General features: G+C 38.2%; 2 protein-coding genes across 31 annotated transcripts in view; both read left to right on the top strand.

Annotated features, from left to right (window-relative positions):
• Positions 1-7,023: 7,023 nt before the first annotated feature.
• Positions 7,024-17,341, top strand: part of LOC126699416 (disease resistance protein RUN1-like) — a 193,865-nt gene continuing 183,547 nt past the window's right edge. For 27 of the 30 annotated variants that reach the window (XM_050397225.1, XM_050397226.1, XM_050397221.1 and 24 more), the window contains exon 1: positions 7,024-7,381. In XM_050397225.1, the coding sequence (XP_050253182.1) occupies positions 7,119-7,381 (263 nt within the window). In that variant the 5' untranslated portion in view covers positions 7,024-7,118. The remainder of the gene's footprint in view (positions 7,382-17,341) is intronic. The other 3 variants (XM_050397208.1, XM_050397207.1, XM_050397206.1) reach the window with 3 other exon arrangements.
• On the top strand, positions 9,215-11,825 carry LOC126699418 (disease resistance protein RUN1-like). The gene is made up of 3 exons (XM_050397243.1): positions 9,215-10,588; positions 10,692-11,000; positions 11,086-11,825. The coding sequence occupies exons 1-3, from the start codon at positions 9,434-9,436 to the stop codon at positions 11,767-11,769; spliced, it is 2,148 nt and encodes a 715-aa protein (XP_050253200.1). The 5' UTR covers positions 9,215-9,433; the 3' UTR covers positions 11,770-11,825.

The following is a 17,341-nucleotide window of genomic DNA, read 5'->3' on the forward strand; positions in this document are numbered from 1 at the left end:
GGTTAAGATTTTCAAGAAATTTTTCTTAATCTTTTAAAGGACATATGTAGTTGCATCCTATATGAGAAAGATTAACTACACCTAAGTCTATTGTGCATGTGAATGCAAATTGATGTTGCATCTAGAGTTACTCCAATAAATAAGGAACTAAAGAAAGATCATTTGCCTCAATAATAATACTAATGTTGATTAAATAATTTTTTTTCTTCATGGCAATAAAGTATGAATAAAACGCTACATAATGTTATGAGTCCAATTTAAGTATTTAAAAATTAAAGTATAAATAATAAATGACTAAACTTTAAGGACCCGTTTGGTAGAGGAATTTAAGTAATATTGTTTGTAATTTTTTAAAATACATATAAATAAAAAAATGTGTGAAAAAGTGTATAATGTTATTTAAAAATTAAAATATGTTGTTTAGCTACTTTACCAAACCATGTAAACGGTTTTAACAAAAAGATAAAAAAAAAAAAAAGTATGTAAATGATATATATTTTTTTTAGCTGGAAAAAATGTTCCATACTAAGAGTCGTGCTCTCTCTAGTGAGGAGCAGGCAGAGCTTGAACGAAGCAATAAAAAAGTTAAAGATGTACGCCACGCCGGCTTCTCGGTCAGTCATGATAGTAGCTTCCAGTCACAGGGTCGCCTTAATAGCCCTAGTCACGGTGAGAAATCGTCTTTCAGAGACAAGCTCTTGGGTGAAATACCAGGGGCATATAACCAAGCTTTTGCTTTTGAGGAACATATGGAAGCAGATATAGAGTCAGATGAGGAGTTGGAAGAGCTAAGGGAAGGGTTTGCAGCTGTCAAGCTTTCCAAGGATGTGAAGCATTGCATCAGAGTGGTCTGGGCTAGCTCACTCATCGTCAAAGTTTATGGGAGGTCCGTAGGTTTTAGTTATATCCAAACCAAGCTAAATGCTCTTTGGAAGCCCAATGGTAGATTGGATGTTATTGATTTAGGAAAGGATTTCTTCTTAACACGGTTCAGCTGCAAGGAAGATCATGATAAGGTCCTTCGGAATGGCCCGTGGTTCATAGGGGAGCACTTCCTCTCGATTCGTCCTTGGGAACCAAATTTTAAACCTTCCACTACGAATGTGTCATCCATCGCAGTATGGATTAGACTAAATGAACTTCCTATTGAGTATTATGAAGTGGAGGTTTTAAAGCAGATTGGGAACTCGGTAGGCAAGGTTCTTCGGATTGATACTCACACAGCTGCTGAGGCAAGAGGTCGCTTCGCCAGGTTATGCATTCAGGTGGACTTAGACAAGCCTTTGGTGACGAACATCCTTATCGGAGGCATCCATCAACCGGTTAACTATGAAGGGATTCATAAGCTTTGTTTTTCATATGGTCGGATTGGTCACCGGAAGGAGGCTTGTCCTTACACGATCCGAAGCACGTCCATGACAAATACCGTTAATGGTGACAGTGTGGATGGCCAGGTCAGCAGCTCACACGTTGGGTGTGATTTGGGGGACCCCATTCTAGGCGAGGCACCTTGGTCTCCTGAGCAAGAGGACGCTTATGGTTCGTGGGTAGTGGTCACCAAAAAACGACAACGAAACAGAGGTGTAAGGAACTCGCCAAAGGGTAGTGGAATTGGTTACCTCAGAATGAGTGGTGGGACAGCTTATTTGAGGGTGGGGTCCAAGATCAGTAATATGGAGTTTAATAAGAGGAAGGCTGGTGAGGCTCTTCCAGAAAGCCGGGTTCAAGAGCCTAAGGCCACGGTGTCTAAGGAGAATGAAGGGAAAGATATGGGCCACTCTAAGGGAATTACTGGGCTTACGGATGCAGGTAATATGGGCCATTTTAATAATGGACTAGCCACTACATAGGCCCAGCGTGCTTCAGTAAAAGGGAAAATAGATTTTGCCCGTAGTAGGGCTCATATACATCCAGTGAGAGTTGTCGCAAGCTTCACGAACATTCCAGAGCAAATCTCTTTCGCCTCCACTTCAAAATCCAGCTACGGTACTAGTTCACGAGACGACCCCAATTTTATGTTCATAGCTACGGCAAGTGTTGATCCTCAATCTTTGGGAGCTGCTATGTCCACTCAAGAAGATGCAACGGCCAGTGATCGCCCCTCCTTGGGAAAAGAATCGAACCCCATTGAGGGAAGCTCCACTCAAGGGGATGTCGCCGGAGGAATAATGACTAGCCGTTTGGAGGATTTGGGTGGAAAGTTTATTGGAGAGGAAGTGGCTGAGGTTCAAATCAAGAACCATCCGCAACAGGTTCCACGAACCAGTGTCTCAAGGCACGGTGAAGTGACTCAGTCTCTGCCAAATCATCACGTTGGAGATGGGGATAATCAGGTATTGCCCAACTCTAATTTCGGGGAAAGGTCAATTGTTGGAATTGTGGAGGTGGATGGGATGGAGCTGGAAGGAGGAGGCAATTCCTTACCCTCCTGTTGACATTTGTTCTTCCCAATTCTTATCCGTGTGATGAAGATAATTATTTGAAATAGTAGGGGCGCTCTGAAGCCCAATTTTCAGAAGCATGTTAGGGAGTTGGTGCGTGTTCACGATCCAGCTGTGTTTGTGGTTATGGAAACTCGTCTCGGAGGAGAGAGAGCTAAGAATATTACGGATCGTTTGCCGTTTGATGGAGCGATTCATGTGGATACGGTTGGATATTCTGGGGGTTTATGGTTGATGTGGAATGCTGATCAGGTGGAGGTTGCTACATTGGCCAAAACGGAACAAGAAATCCATGCCACTGTTAAGGTACGAGCTTCTAACCTCTCCTGGTTATTTTCAGCTATATATACTAGTCCTAGACTTGCTGAGAGAACAATCTTATGGAATAATTAGACGCACACTGTGGAGTTGCATAGCATGCCCTGGGTTATTGCAGGGGACTTTAACGAGCCTCTCAATAGTGTGGATAAGTTGGGGGGAAGAGAGGTTAGCATCAGTAGGTCTCTCCGTTTGAAAGATTGCCTAGATAAATGTAATATGGTGGACTTGGGGTTTTCGGGTTCTAGGTTCACGTGGACTAACAAGAGAGATGCTCACGTTCTTGTCCAAGAACGCATTGATAGATTCTTTGTCAACACAGATTGGTGTATCATGTATCCTGATGCCAGAGTGACACATTTGACTAGATGCCATTCCGACCATTGTCCAATTTTACTTGATACAACTCCTACTAGCTGGGCAAGGCAGAATATGCTCTTCAAGTTTCAAAGCTATTGGCTATCGGACCCTTCCTTTCCCCAAGTTGTCCAGAAAGCTTGGGCAGGAGCCCCTAGCCTTCAGGGAGTCATCAATAAGTTCTCGCATGTTGCTTCAGATTGGAATAAGGAGCACTTTGGCAACATTTTCGAAAAGAAGAAAAGAATTATGGCGAGATTAGGAGGAATCCAGAGAGATTTAGCTATTTGTCCTTCGGTTTCTCTGGTGGAGTTGGAGAGGAAGCTTCAGGCAGATTTATGTAGGGTCTTGGATCAAGAGGAAGAATTATGAGCACTTAAATCCAGAGTGAACTGGATGTTGTTGGGAGATAGGAATACGTCCTTCTACCATATTTCTACGCTGGTTAGAAGAAAGAGGAATTCCATTACGGCTATTATGTCCAATATTGGGGAGTGGGTGCATGATGAAGTGGCAGTTAAGGAGGTTATTCGTAATGGTTTTTCTGATCTTTATACCACATCCCATAGTTTCTCTGCCCTTATGGTCCCGGCTGGCTCCGCCTGGCAATCTCAGTTATCCAATGAAGAGCGAGATAGTATTGATAGAGGTGTCTCAAATGATGAGATTAAGGCGGGTTTGTGGTCTCTGAAAGCCTTTAAAGCCCTTGGCCCTGATGGCCTCCATGCAGGCTTTTTTCAACACTTCTGGCTTATAGTAGGCAATTTAGTGATAGAAGAAGTGAAGAGGATTTTTGTTGCTAAGGAAGTCCCTGAGGAGTTAAATAGGACTTCCATCATGCTTATCCCAAAAATTCTTGGCTCGGAAACACTTAGTAACTACCGCCCTATTAGTCTGTGCAACACAGTGTACAAGATTGTTTCCAAAATCTTGATTGCCCGCCTTAGGCCTCTTCTTGGTAAACTTATATCTCCTTACCAATCTGCCTTTGTGCCTGGAAGAAGAGGAACGGATAACGCCATTATTGTTCAAGAACTTGTTCACACGATTAGTAGGAAGAAGGGAAGGATTGGTTTTATGGCAATTAAAATCGATCTGGAAAAAGCTTATGATAAACTTGAGTGGAGCTTTATTAGAGAAATGCTAATCAGAGTTAATCTTCCTCAGAATCTTATTCAGTTCATGATGAGTTGTGTGTCGACGATTTCTACCTCCATTGTGGTGAATGGGGGAGTTCTAGATCAGATTTTGCCTTCAAGGGGCCTTAGACAAGGGGATCCTCTCTCCCCATATATTTTCATCCTCTGTATGGACTTTCTAAGCCAACTCATTGAAGAAAAGTGCAATACCAAGAGCTGGAAGCCGGTTAAGGCATCGAAAAGTGGCATGGCCTTCTCTCATCTTTTCTTTGCGGATGACTTGGTTCTTTTTGCTAAAGCTGATCAGGAGAATTGTGCTGTTATAAGGGAGGTGCTAGATTTGTTCTGTAGTAGATCGGGTCATTCGGTCAGCGGGGCCAAATCTAGGGTCTATTTCTCCCCGAATGTTGAAAGGGATAAGAGGGAAGAGCTATGTGATATTTTGGGCTTCCAATCCACGCCCAATCTAGGAAAGTACCTCGGTATTCCCATCAAGCATCCGGGGCCCTCTTCACAGGACTTCAACTTTGTTCTCGAGCGAGTAAAACAGAAGTTGGCTGGTTGGAAGGCAAATCTACTGTCTCTAGCGGGTAGATCAATCCTTGTTAAGCATGTGTCGTCCACCATGCCGAACTATGTTATGCAGTGTGCTCATCTTCCTAACAAGATCATAGAAGGCATCGATTGAGTTAATAGAAATTTCTTATGGGGCTCAACTGACTCGGTGAAAAAAATGCATTGGGTGGGTTGGAGTAAAGTCACAAGACTGAAGGAAGAGGGGGGATTGGGTATCCAATCTGCCAAGGGAAGGAATCTAGCCCTTCTAGCTAAGTTAAATTAGAGATTCCAAACAGAAGGGGAGTCTTTATGGGTAAAAGTGCTGAAAGGAAAATATTGCAGTACTCGGAGATTGACTTCTAGGAATAGAGATAAGCTCCCGTGCTCTAGAGTTTGGACTGCTATGAAAAAGGGGAAAGAAATCTTCCAAAAGGGGGTTAGGTGGACTTGTGGCAGAGAGAGTAATCTTAACTTTTGGTTTGACAACTGGTCAAAGTTTGGTGCTGTAAGGCAGATCATTCACGGCCCCATTCCTTGTGAGCTAATGGATTTGAAGGTTAAAGATGTTGTATCCGCTAATGGGTGGGATTGGTCTGCTACTTCCTTTGAGTTCCCAGATTCAATTAGGCAAGATTTCCAAGCCATCCCGTTTGCTATGGCATCCCGTGGGGAGGACAAGTTGACTTGGAAAGAGTCGGATAATGGTATATTTAATCTCGGTTCAGCTTACAAGATAGTTACTGACCAGGTTAATGCTGATTCCTTTAGGGGTATGTGGATTTGGAAGGCTAAGGTGTTACCTAGAATTCAATCCTTTGTGTGGCTGTGTTACCATGATAGCATAGGAGTGAAGGAGTGCCTCAATCATAGGGGTATGCTTCTGGACACCCATTGCCCTCTATGTCATTCAGCTAGCGAATCTATTCTCCATGCTCTTCGTGATTGTAATGTGGTTAAGCATATATGGAACCAGCTGGGTGGAAATCGGGTTAATAGGTCCTTCTTCAGCAGCAACCTTCAGGAGTGGTTGGAGGAGAATGGAACCAAGCAACAGGTCATTGGTTGTTATGCTATTCCACGGAGCATAATGTTTCTCTTTGCTATTTGGCTTATTTGGAAGCATAGAAACCAGGTAGTGTTCAAGGAGCAAAGGCCGAACCATAACTTAGCTAAGGAAATTTCTAGAAGGGCTGTGGAATTTAACTTCCTTGCTGGCTCTCATAATTAAGCTACCACTCGCATATATAAACCTGTCCGTTGGTGTAAGCCAGCTAATGGGTGGGTTAAATTGAACACAGATGGATCCTCACTTGGTAACCCGGGACGAGCAGGGGGAGGAGGCTTAATCCGTGATGAAGAAGGTAACTGGATTGTGGGCTTTGCGCGCAAGATTGGTTCGACTACCAGCATTCTTGCGGAACTTTGGGCCCTTCGTGATGGGCTAAATCTGTGTCTCAGTTACAATTTTGCTACAGTAGAAGTAGAGATAGATGCTAAAGCTATTGTGAATGCCATTTCCAATCCGAACTACTCTAATGTATTTGTCTCCCCTCTCATGGATGACTGTAGGCTCTTGGTGTCTCGGATCCCCCAGATTTGCCTTAGGCATTGTTATCGCGAAACCAATAGGTGCGCTAATGAACTTGCTCATTTAGGTGGTCTTCAAGCCACGGATTTTGTTATGTTTATGTGCCCGCCTGTAGGTTTAGTTAAGCTTTTAGATTCTGACTTTAGAGGGTTGTACCTGAACATGCTTTGTCCTGAGTTGTTTTGTTCTTCTTAGTTGATTAATACATTCCTTTTTACCAAAAAAAAAAAAAAGATATATATTTTTTAGAGTGATGTAAATGGTAATTTAATGGAAAGGAAGACTTTGTTGACTTGACAAAGACAAACCACACCTTTTACAAATTTCGAAGTAGTGGATTCCCACAAAAAAAGAAAAAAAAAAAGAAAAAAGAAAAAAGAAGAAGAGCGCACCAACTCCGACAATCTCTTTTGTTAATTTGTTTTCCTTCTCTCTCTCCAGCACTGCAAGTCTGCAATGTCATCATCATCATGCTAACTTCACTTTTATCTTTATTCTTCTTCCCTTTCTTTGCAGCTGAACGCTAACCCAATTCTCAATTTTCAACCTCGCTTTCATCTTCTAAGATTTTCCTGTCAACAGCTTTTCAGTTTACGCACCAAAATCTATTTCTTGTTTTTTTTTTTTTTTTTCTCTGGTTATCTTAATTTGGTGGTGTTTTACAGGGGAAGTGACTGAAATTTTTGGTCATTGATCCAATTTCTTCCATATCCTTCTATGTCCACTCAAACAGCTTCCTCCTCCTCCTCGTCTTCTTCTTTGAAATACGATGTGTTCCTTAGTTTTTGCAGAGTTGACACCTTCAAGAATTTTACAGACCATCTCTATATTGCTTTGAGACAAAAGGGTATTATCACCTTCAGGGATGATGATGATGAGATACTTGAGCAAGGAAAGTATATTTCTTCGCAGCTCTTGAAAGCAATAGAAGAGTCCAAGTATGCAATCATCGTTCTCTCAACAAACTATGCTTCTTCAAGGTGGTGCTTGATTCAACTAGCTAAGATTGTTAAATGCATAGAAGAGACCAAGTTGACAGTTTTGCCCATCTTTTACCATGTTGATCCCTCTGATGTACTGAACCAGACGGGTACTCTTGCTGAAGCCTTTGAGAAGCATGAAAAAGATCCCAAGATTAACAAAGAGTATGTGCAAGCATGGAAAGCTGCTTTAAAAAAAGTGGGCAATATCTCTGGATGGGATTTGCATGATAGGTAACATTTGTCATTCGCTAGAATACTTTTTGTTCACATTCTTATCAATATGGTAATTTTTCTTCACTAAAGCTTTGCTGACTTTCCCGTGGAATAACATGACAGATTTTATTTGCTTTTTCTAATCTGATTAACTAGAGAAAATTTCTATTTGTCCTTTGTATGTATATTATGACTTAGGGAATTATAAGCTCAAGTTTGACTTTGGTTGAAGAGCCTTTGCATTGTATGAGGCATGGTAGTCTATTACTGAATTACTCAATATGGACAAAAAAAAAAAAAAAAAAAAGACTTGGCAATCCACTTTATATAAATGATTTGTTGAGTCAATGAGGCTTTGCTTCTTATAGTTGGCCTCAATTCAAATGCTTGCCTTCTTTTAGCTTAGAATGTCTAATACCTTCAAAAAAAAAAAAAAAAATCACAAAATGGCTTATTCATGTGTAAACAAATCCCTGCTAGATAAACACATTATAACAAATATGTTATTGTTATATTTTGTGCGTGCACACATGTGCGTCACTCATACATTTTGCCCCCCCCCCCCCCCCCCCCCCCAAACTTAAATTCTGCCCAATTAATATCTATTATCTCGAAACAGGACTCAAGCTGGGTCCTGATCAGGACAATTGTGTTTAGACATATACTTTATCAATATGCTTGTAATTTCCAAAGTTCATAATATGCAAGGTCTAATCCCATATGTACTTCTATTCGTAGTAGATTTCTCATGTGGTAATACCTATATCATTTTGCATTTGGCTCGCCTACCGTTTAAAACCCTCCCATTTTGTCCAATTTTTATTTTGATGGATGACACACGGCAAATAAATGATATAAAGGTTAGAAAAATGCCATGTCAGACACAATTTATTTCTCACTACATCCTCCTCTTCTTTGCCTTTCTTTCTTGCAATTACCAAATTTTAATTGTGGTAATGATTTAGACCCCAAGTTGTAATTAAGGCTAATTCAAATTTTTAGCTAATCTATCAATTTATAGCCCAATGGTGTACATCATTAGCCCTTAACAATATAGCAATATCAAGCATGGATATTCAATAAAAAAAAATAAAAAAAAAAACTCAATCACAAAAAAATAAAGAGCACAATACCACACAATAATACTGCATTTTCATCTAATTTTTATTTCTTGTAGAATTTCTTCTTTGAGCAGTTAAAATGCTCTGGGCAAATGAATAGGCCAGAAGCATAAATATATAGTAAATAATTAAATACTTCAACTGGCCTATCTGTTATATCTTTTTTCTTATTGTGAAGTTTAAAGAAATAGAAAAAAGGAGTATGAAAATTAAAATCTGATACCAAAAATAACATTAAAATTTGTCACACTCTAACTATCGGCTTATAAAAAAAAAAAAAAATTAGGAACACTCTTAACTCATTAAACTATTACAATTAGAAGGAGACACACTGATAAGGCTGCTAACATCGCCATATAAGGTCCAGTTTCTGGTGAAGTATATCTCTCCCCCAAGCAACTACTATTTTTTGACTTCAAATGGATTCCAACTGCTCTAAGCTCCTGCACATTGCGAAATGATTGCCATTCTTTGTCAGATTTAGGACTAATGTCATGGGTGCAGCCTAGAAGTCTGTTCCACTGTAGATCCAGCAGATGAATTGGTTCTTTATTGGGTGGCTTTTCCTCTGTTTTTCTGCACATGGTTCTCACAGACTGTCTGATGTGACAAACAAATCAAACCTCAATTACGATGCTATATTATGCACTTTTTGGATTCCCCTTTTGTTAAATGAATCTAAGTTTGTATTTTGAATGTTCAGTCTCTTGTATTTATGCTATATATTATACAGTCATCAAAGTTCTTGTTTTGCTACCTTCTTTGCAGGCATGAATCAATAATTATCCAAGAGATCCTTGAAAGGATATCTAGTGAATTGAATCTTATATTTCAAAGTACTATTTCCAAGGAACTTGTTGGAAAAAAATCCCGTGTGATGGAAATGTTGGATTTATATTTAGTTGAAGGGTCGGGTGGTGTTCGCTTTGTTGGGATTTGCGGGATGGGTGGAATGGGTAAAACAACTCTTGCACTAGAAATTTATGAAAGAATTTCAGGCAGCTTTGAAGCTAGCAGCTTTATAGCTGATGTAAGAGAAAAAACTAAAAATCATCATCTAGTTTCTTTACAACAACAACTTCTTTCTAACATCCTTAAGGGAAGTAGAAAAAATATATCGAATGTTTTTGAGGGGATCAATGTTATAGGGAATAGACTACGTAATAAAAAGGTTCTTATTGTTCTTGATGATGTGGATGGAGAAGAACAACTAGAAGCATTGGTTGGGAACCATGATTGGTTTGGTTCAGGGAGTAGAATAATTGTAACAAGTAGAGATAGCCACTTGTTGAGAAGACGTGGTATGAATGATATATATACAGTCAAGGGATTGAATAACAACGATGCTTTGCGGCTTTTTAGTTGGAGAGCTTTCAAGAAACCCTATCCTGAAGAAACTTATGTGGATTTGTCTAAGGACTTGGTGAATTATGCCAATGGCCTTCCTTTGGCTCTTAAAGTTTTAGGTTCTTTGTTGTTTGAAAAAAGAATAGATGAATGGAAAAGTGCCTTATATAAACTAAAACAAGAACCCGATAGATACATTGTAAATATACTTCAAATAAGTTTCGATTGTCTGATGGATACCCAAAAAGATTTGTTTTTGGATATTGCATGTTTTTTCAAAGGAGAGAAGAACGACCGCATAAGAGATGTACTAGAAAGTTTTGGATACTATCCAAACTACAATATTGATGTTCTTATGGACAAATCGCTCATAACCATTAATAGAGAGGGAACTTTGTTGATGCATGATTTGCTACAAGAAATGGGTCAAGAAATTGTTCGTTGTGAATCCCCTAAAGAGCCTGGTCGTCGAAGTAGGTTATGGCTTTGTGAGGATGTCCTTCATATATTGAAGAATAATACTGTAAGTTGTTTATTCTAGACCTAAACTTATAGAAGTTTATATATTCTTATGATTTCTTCTAAAGATTTGCCAATTACTCTAATTTCATTGTTCTTTTCATTAGGGAACAGAGGTTGTTGAAGGCATAATGCTAAACATGCCTATTGAAGCAAAGGAACACTTGAGTGCTGAAACCTTCTCAAAGATGAAAAATTTGAGATTGCTTAAAATTAATAATGTGAAACCTCCACAAAGCCTTAATAGAGGTCATGTCCAACTTCCACAAGGCCTCAGTTATCTTTCTAACAAGTTATGTGCTATAGATTGGCATGGATATCCCTTAAAATCTATGCCAACCAGTTTCCAGCCAAACAAACTTGTTGAATTGAGAATGCATTGCAGCGGCATCAAAAAACTATGGAAAGGAATCATGGTAAGATTATCACTTATGCAAATGTGTATTTCTTTCATTTCCATAAGGGCTTTAGTTTGTTTAATTATTTATTGGTTTATAACAGATTTTAAACGAGTTAAAACTCATTGACCTGAGTGACTCTCAAAATTTGATTGAGATCCCGGACCTTAGTGGAATCCCAAAGCTTAAGCAACTAATTCTTCGACGTTGTACAAGGCTATATACGATTTGTGCATCTCTTGGAGATCTCAAACAGCTTATTCAATTGGATTTGAATGGTTGCAAGTGTCTCAAAAGCCTTCCTCACAAGATCAACTTGGAAGCTCTTGAAATTATTGATCTTGGCGGTTGTTCAAGGCTAAAGAAATTTCCGGAGATTACGGGAAATATGTCACGATTGTCAGAACTTTGTTTGAGTGAGACTGTTATAAAGGATCTGTCATTATTATTGGAACATTTAACCAACCTTACTAAATTGGATCTAAGAGGGTGCAAAAACCTTTCAAGTCTTCCTAATGCAATATGTAGTTTGATGTCTCTAAAAACTCTCAATTTATCTGGTTGTTCAAGACTTGACAAATTGCCAAAGAACTTGGGAAATGTTGAGGGCCTAGAGGTGTTAAATGTGAGTGGAACTGGTATAAGAGGGCTACCTTCATCCATCATTCTCTTAAAAAATCTCCAAATCTATCTTTTAGTGGATGTGATTTTCTATTATCTAAACCATCCAATAAGCTCCTCAATTTTCCTTTATTGCAAAGGGGCCCAGATGCCATGGGCATGTTAATGCATACTTTATCAAGCTTATCCTCTTTGAGATATCTTAATCTAAGCTATTGCAATCTTCGGGCAGTCCCTGATGTTATTGGCTGTTTGTCCTCTTTAACTTCTTTACAGCTAAAGGGAAATAATTTCGTTAGTCTTCCTAAAAATATCATTCAATTATCTCATCTGAAAAGTCTTGATTTGAGTGGTTGCATGGATCTTCGATTGTTGCCCGAGCTTCCATTGAATATTATGCATATTATGGCAAATGGTTGTATGTCATTGGAAACATTACCCATAAGACCAGAAGATGATTTTCGTCCTTGTCTCTCTTTTCGTAACTGCATCAAATTGATCGACAATCAAGGTTACAATGACATGTTCTTCACAATGCTAAGACGTTACATTCAGGTGACTCTCTCTCTCTCTCTCTCTCTCTCTCTCGTTAAGTTCTAAACATCTTGATTTGTATGTTTCAGGGAGCATATTTGGGTCTTGAATTTTTTCTTATTCCTGGAAGTGAAATTCCGAAATGGTTTAGCCATCAAAGTGAGGGGACTTCACTTAATCTACAAGGGCCTTTAAATTTTATGGGAATCGTTGTGTGTGCTGTTTTTGTATTCCGCAAGCATCGTCCACTTCCCACACCCCCTTGGGGATTTACACATTATCTTCATTTTTCCTATAATGTTATGGGATCTGAAATTTCTGATAGTCATGGCATTATTTTTTATGACCAATCTGGTAAGATTGGTTCATCTCACCTTTGGTTGAAATATTTTCCCTTTGAGAATTTCCAAGGGAAATCAGGCAATGAATTGAGTCAAATCAATGCTAAAGGATTTAGTCAAATTGATGTTCAAATTGAAACTGAAGGTCCAGGCTTGGAGGTGATGAAATGTGGGGGCCCGTTTGGTATACAAGCAAGACATTGAAGATCTCAAACAAACTATGGCTGGGAGCAGCAGGTGCAGCATCATTCCTTATGAGGATGATCTTGATGATTCAGCAAAAGATACCAAAATTAAGCGTGATCGTGATGACTTTGATGGGGATGAAGCTGGGCCTAGTGGAGAAGCTACCAATACTGAAGTAGACATACCACACTCAAAGAGGATACGACTCCCTAATCTAATTGAAAGATTCATTCCACATTTGGGAAATTGGATTGGGAACTCAAGCACAAAAGAAGAAGGTGACTCTGATTGCGAGGAAGAGAAATCCCAATGAAACTGATAGATTTGATGAATCTGCAAGGCTGATACACTATTTTTCTCTCAATTTTTTTTGTAAGTCACCATCTTCCTCTCTCTTCTTTTATGGAACTCGTTTGTGGCTGTATGTTTCTTTTTTCTTTTAATTCCTTGCATTTATTTTTTTAAATAAGGCTTAAGGTAGTTTGGTTGTTAATCCAGCAACCAAACTTACCCCTTAGCTTGATGGACTTGCAAAAGGATTTTGCTCTCAGCTATGAGTGTGGGATGGTAGCCTCTAAATATTTGGTATGGTAGTTTTCATCATTAGAAGTTGCTTGGGGCCCAAATTTATCTAGGTCTTTTTAACTAGTATTGAGAATTAATAAATATGATGATAGCCCAATGAGTACTGACCCTACCCAATTTGAATGGCATGTGATATACCTTTTGGTTTGCCATGCATAGGGCATTCTATTGTTCATTATTTCTAAGCCTAGCTGCATTATGAATTTTCTCAGTTTTTGTTAGGAGCCGTAACTGTCTAATATTTCACCCTGCTTGCCTGTAACAACTTAAAATTACATAGTATTGGTAAAATTCTTCCATACAAATGGGAACTATTGGTTATGATTACCTAAGTTTCTACCTCCCTCACTTATCGGGAGACTGATATTTACATGCATTGGTTTGATGAGCAATCATTGAGATTACTTTAGAGTTAAATGTTAATCCTATCATGCCTTAGATGGTATACATTCATTGTGTTTCCACATTAAACTGTATATGGATGGTGGGTTTCTGTAGCTTTGTGACTAATTGGTTTCCACTATAATTGTAAGATCGCAGAGACGACCTTCTTGTGGATTTGGCTATGTCACAGTTAGCTCTTCAGAGGATTCTTAGGTATTAAGTTGCTAGACAGTTATATTTAATCAGGGTAGGTTGAGCAAGTGGACATTCTTTCCAATTAAATTATCTGATATTCATGCTGTCAGATTTAAAGAATGCTTGTGGCTCAACCTACCCTTAATGGAAGGATACTTGTGGTTTGAGTCGCTACCCCAAAGGCAAGTTCTGTTCCTAGCTTGAAAGAATTCTTACTTTACATGTATTACCCTCTTGTTGGTACCTCCTGTATTATGTTTCAAATCTTTGGTTTTTCATTTTTCTGTTTCCATTGTCTTGTGATATAATTTTCTACAGGGGAAAAAAATGAGACAGCAATTATATGCTTGGTCCTTGTGAGTATTTGGTTGAACTTCAAATAATTGTAAATTATGTTACTTGGTCCTTGTGACCAAGTGTTAAGACTTACATCTACATGGATGAAGTGTTGCCTAATGTCTTCACTTTCAGTATCTTGATGTTATATTTATGAGGAGCTCTTCAGTGTCTTTCAAATATAGTAATTTTGGTGGAAGAACCTGAATACCGCATATTAACTAATAAAATTCATCATCCATGCTCTTGAAGCTGACTCATTGGTATTTGTCATGACCAATATGTTACAAAGATCAATTAAGTTGCCTCTTACCAGATAACTTTCTCTTATTGTTTTTTAATATTACTATATACTAAGTCAATGACAAAGAGTTTATTCAATAGAGAGTATAAAACATATAATGCTAATGAAAAAGCTAGCCATTAGTGTTCCTCCATTATGGATACGATAATAAGCACAACTTAGAAAGAAAAAAGCAGAACAAAATACCAAATAGTACCATGACCTATGAAGGCATACAATCCCCATGGAGCATCTTAGCAGTAAGTGCATGCCCTTTACAATAGATTGGACAAATTATGTCTACACTGCCTGCTTAAAATGTGAATCCATTGAGCCTAAGAGTAAAAGCTCAGTGTGTTTCTATGCTGAAAACCTGTACCAAGTGTTGATCATATACATTGAAATGTTTCTTTATCTCATGGGAAAATGTCAAAATGGCTTATTGCAACAGAATTTGTAAGATTGTTTTTGCTGGACATTCTGTCGGAAAGAAAAACTCCAATTTTAACTTGATAGCCTTTAATGACATCTACAAGTTCTCTTTGGCAGACCTCCTGTGACTATTCAAAGCTCAAAGTATAGATTGCAATTTTTCCCATGGGAGTATCAGGAAAACAAAAAAATTTCACCTGATAGCCTTTACTGACATCTACACGTTCTCTTTGGGAGAACTCCTGTGACTATTCAAACTTCAGAGTATAGATGGCTATTTTCCATTCTTAAACTCAGTCTTGTAGATAATTATTTTCACATGAGGTTTGATTGATAAAGAATTACATGTCTATGAAATACTTCCACAAAGCCTGATCTACGAGCACCCTTCATTGTCTGAGTGGAGAATTCTCATAGATTTCCCAAACTGTGTAAGAACCATGCAATAGAAGGCTTGAAACTTTTTTATTTATTTATTATATTTATAAATAAAAGGCTTGAAACATTAATGCCTTTTTAGCCACAAAATAGTTGATTTGCATTTTTCCATTTCATGTTGCATTGTACAGCTTCAGCAGTTTGGCTAGGATGATGATAATGTTAATGCACTAATACTTATTTACTCCATGGGGTTTGAAGTTGGCTTTGGCCTTGGCATTCTTCTCCCTAGATAATTTTGTTGCTTCATGGGATGAGCTATTGAAATTGTATTTTACTATAAGTTCATGAGAAAAAGCTGTGTCTATTATTCACTTGTCTTACAAAACATTTACTCTTTGTTTTCAACAGGAAGAAATCGTATCAACTTCCAAGGGTAGAACCCAAGTTTTTGTTGCTAGAAAATACCTTCAAGTATCATATATGATGCTTTTGCATGTATGAAAATTTGCCTTGATCACATTCGCCACCTCTTGTGGCAATCAGCAATATCTAGCAGACCTAAATGATTTTAGGGTTGCATGCATTACTAATTAATCCTGTAAGATTGTAAAATAATTAAAATTTCATGGGTTGTTGATGATTGTTGCAGTTGCTTTATGAACTATAGTTCATTATAGATACTTAGATATTTAATGTATGCGGTATCCTCTTAACTTCAATGGTAATTGCAAATTTTTTCTTTTTATCTTGACATTTCTTTTCTGGTTTTTGATTCCATGGCCAGGTTAACAGAGTTGAGTGTTTTTGTTTTTTTTTACATTTCCTTTTCAAGTTTAATAAGTACCTACACTAAATCATCATAATGATCAGTTACTTGTAATCTAATTCGTTAATCTCTTTCGAAGTTTCTTGATTTTATAATGCCCTACATTGAACTGCATTCTTACTTTTTTTTTACATCAAAATGTTTAAATGTGATGTTGCTTACATGAGGAAGGCTTTTACTTTTTAAACTTTCTAACCCCCATTCAACCAATCTTATTCGAATTTGTTTCTGGAGAATCTGTTAGGCATCTCTTCATAACTTCCCTCCATAATCTTTTTGACAAACTGCATTTAAAAAATAAATGGTCTAAACTTCCTACGCAACTTCTGCAGAAAGCGCACAGATTATCCCCTTGTACCTCCATTGTAAGAGTTTATCCCAAGTATGTAATTTGTTTTTCTTAGCAAGCCAAGTGATGAATCATGTCTAGGAATGGTGGTACAAAACCAGATTAGCTTCCACCAATTAACCTCCGATAACCTCAATCAAATTTGATTCCAGGTATCTTAGCTGGCATAAATGCCCCCCTTGACAGGAACCCAAATAGGTTGCTACATCTCCAATGTCTGCCAGAGGAAGTTTGCTCTGTATAGAAAGCAGAGAATTAGATCTCAGTGGCTTCCAGACATAGCTTTTTTCCTTCAATACACTTGAAACTTTTGCGTTAAGACTACTTGCAACATCATAAACTACTCCACAACCGTACCCACAAGATAATATCTTTTTTCCGTCCCCCAAAGAAGATCTTATAAATAGTCTTGTTAACTCACTCTGCTAGTGGAGTTTCCTCCATCCCCAAGAGCATTTTTGAGGGAGTTTTAGTTTTTAAAAGGATAGCTCTTAGAAGATTTTTCTCTTGTCCTAGCCATCCCAATTGAGCCAGCTTGAGCCAAAACAGTCCATGTATGCCTCATGATTGTTGCCTTTTTCAATTCCGCAACTCTCCTAAGCCCCAAACCTCCCTCACTCTTTGTCAGTATATTGAATTCCAAGCTAATTACTTCATGAGTTATCACTTCAACTCCATAAAATCTGATAAATTCCTGCTTAATCAACTTAATGACTTTCTTAGGCAGTATGAAGATGTTAGATCAGTATACTTTTTTGTTATAAAGCACTAAGTATAGCAATTGCATCATCCCAGCAACGGAAAGTTTCTTACCTCCTCAGGAATAGATTCTTGAATCTTGGACGTGGTTTTTATTGTTTGATTTCATTTGTATGTCATTTTAGTTAACAAAAAGAGTTATTCTAG

The sequence above is a fragment of the Quercus robur genome, chromosome 9 (genome assembly GCF_932294415.1).
Source record: "Quercus robur chromosome 9, dhQueRobu3.1, whole genome shotgun sequence".
NCBI classification, from domain to species: Eukaryota; Viridiplantae; Streptophyta; class Magnoliopsida; order Fagales; family Fagaceae; genus Quercus; species Quercus robur.

Bases quoted from the DNA above. Each gene is read 5' to 3' on its own strand.
- LOC126699418 (XM_050397243.1), top strand. From the start codon at position 9,434: ATGCTATATATTATACAGTCATCAAAGTTCTTGTTTTGCTACCTTCTT. The intron at 10,589-10,691 runs GTAAGTTGTTTA...TCTTTTCATTAG, and splicing joins ATATATTGAAGAATAATACT to GGAACAGAGGTTGTTGAAGG. The intron at 11,001-11,085 runs GTAAGATTATCA...GGTTTATAACAG, and splicing joins AACTATGGAAAGGAATCATG to ATTTTAAACGAGTTAAAACT.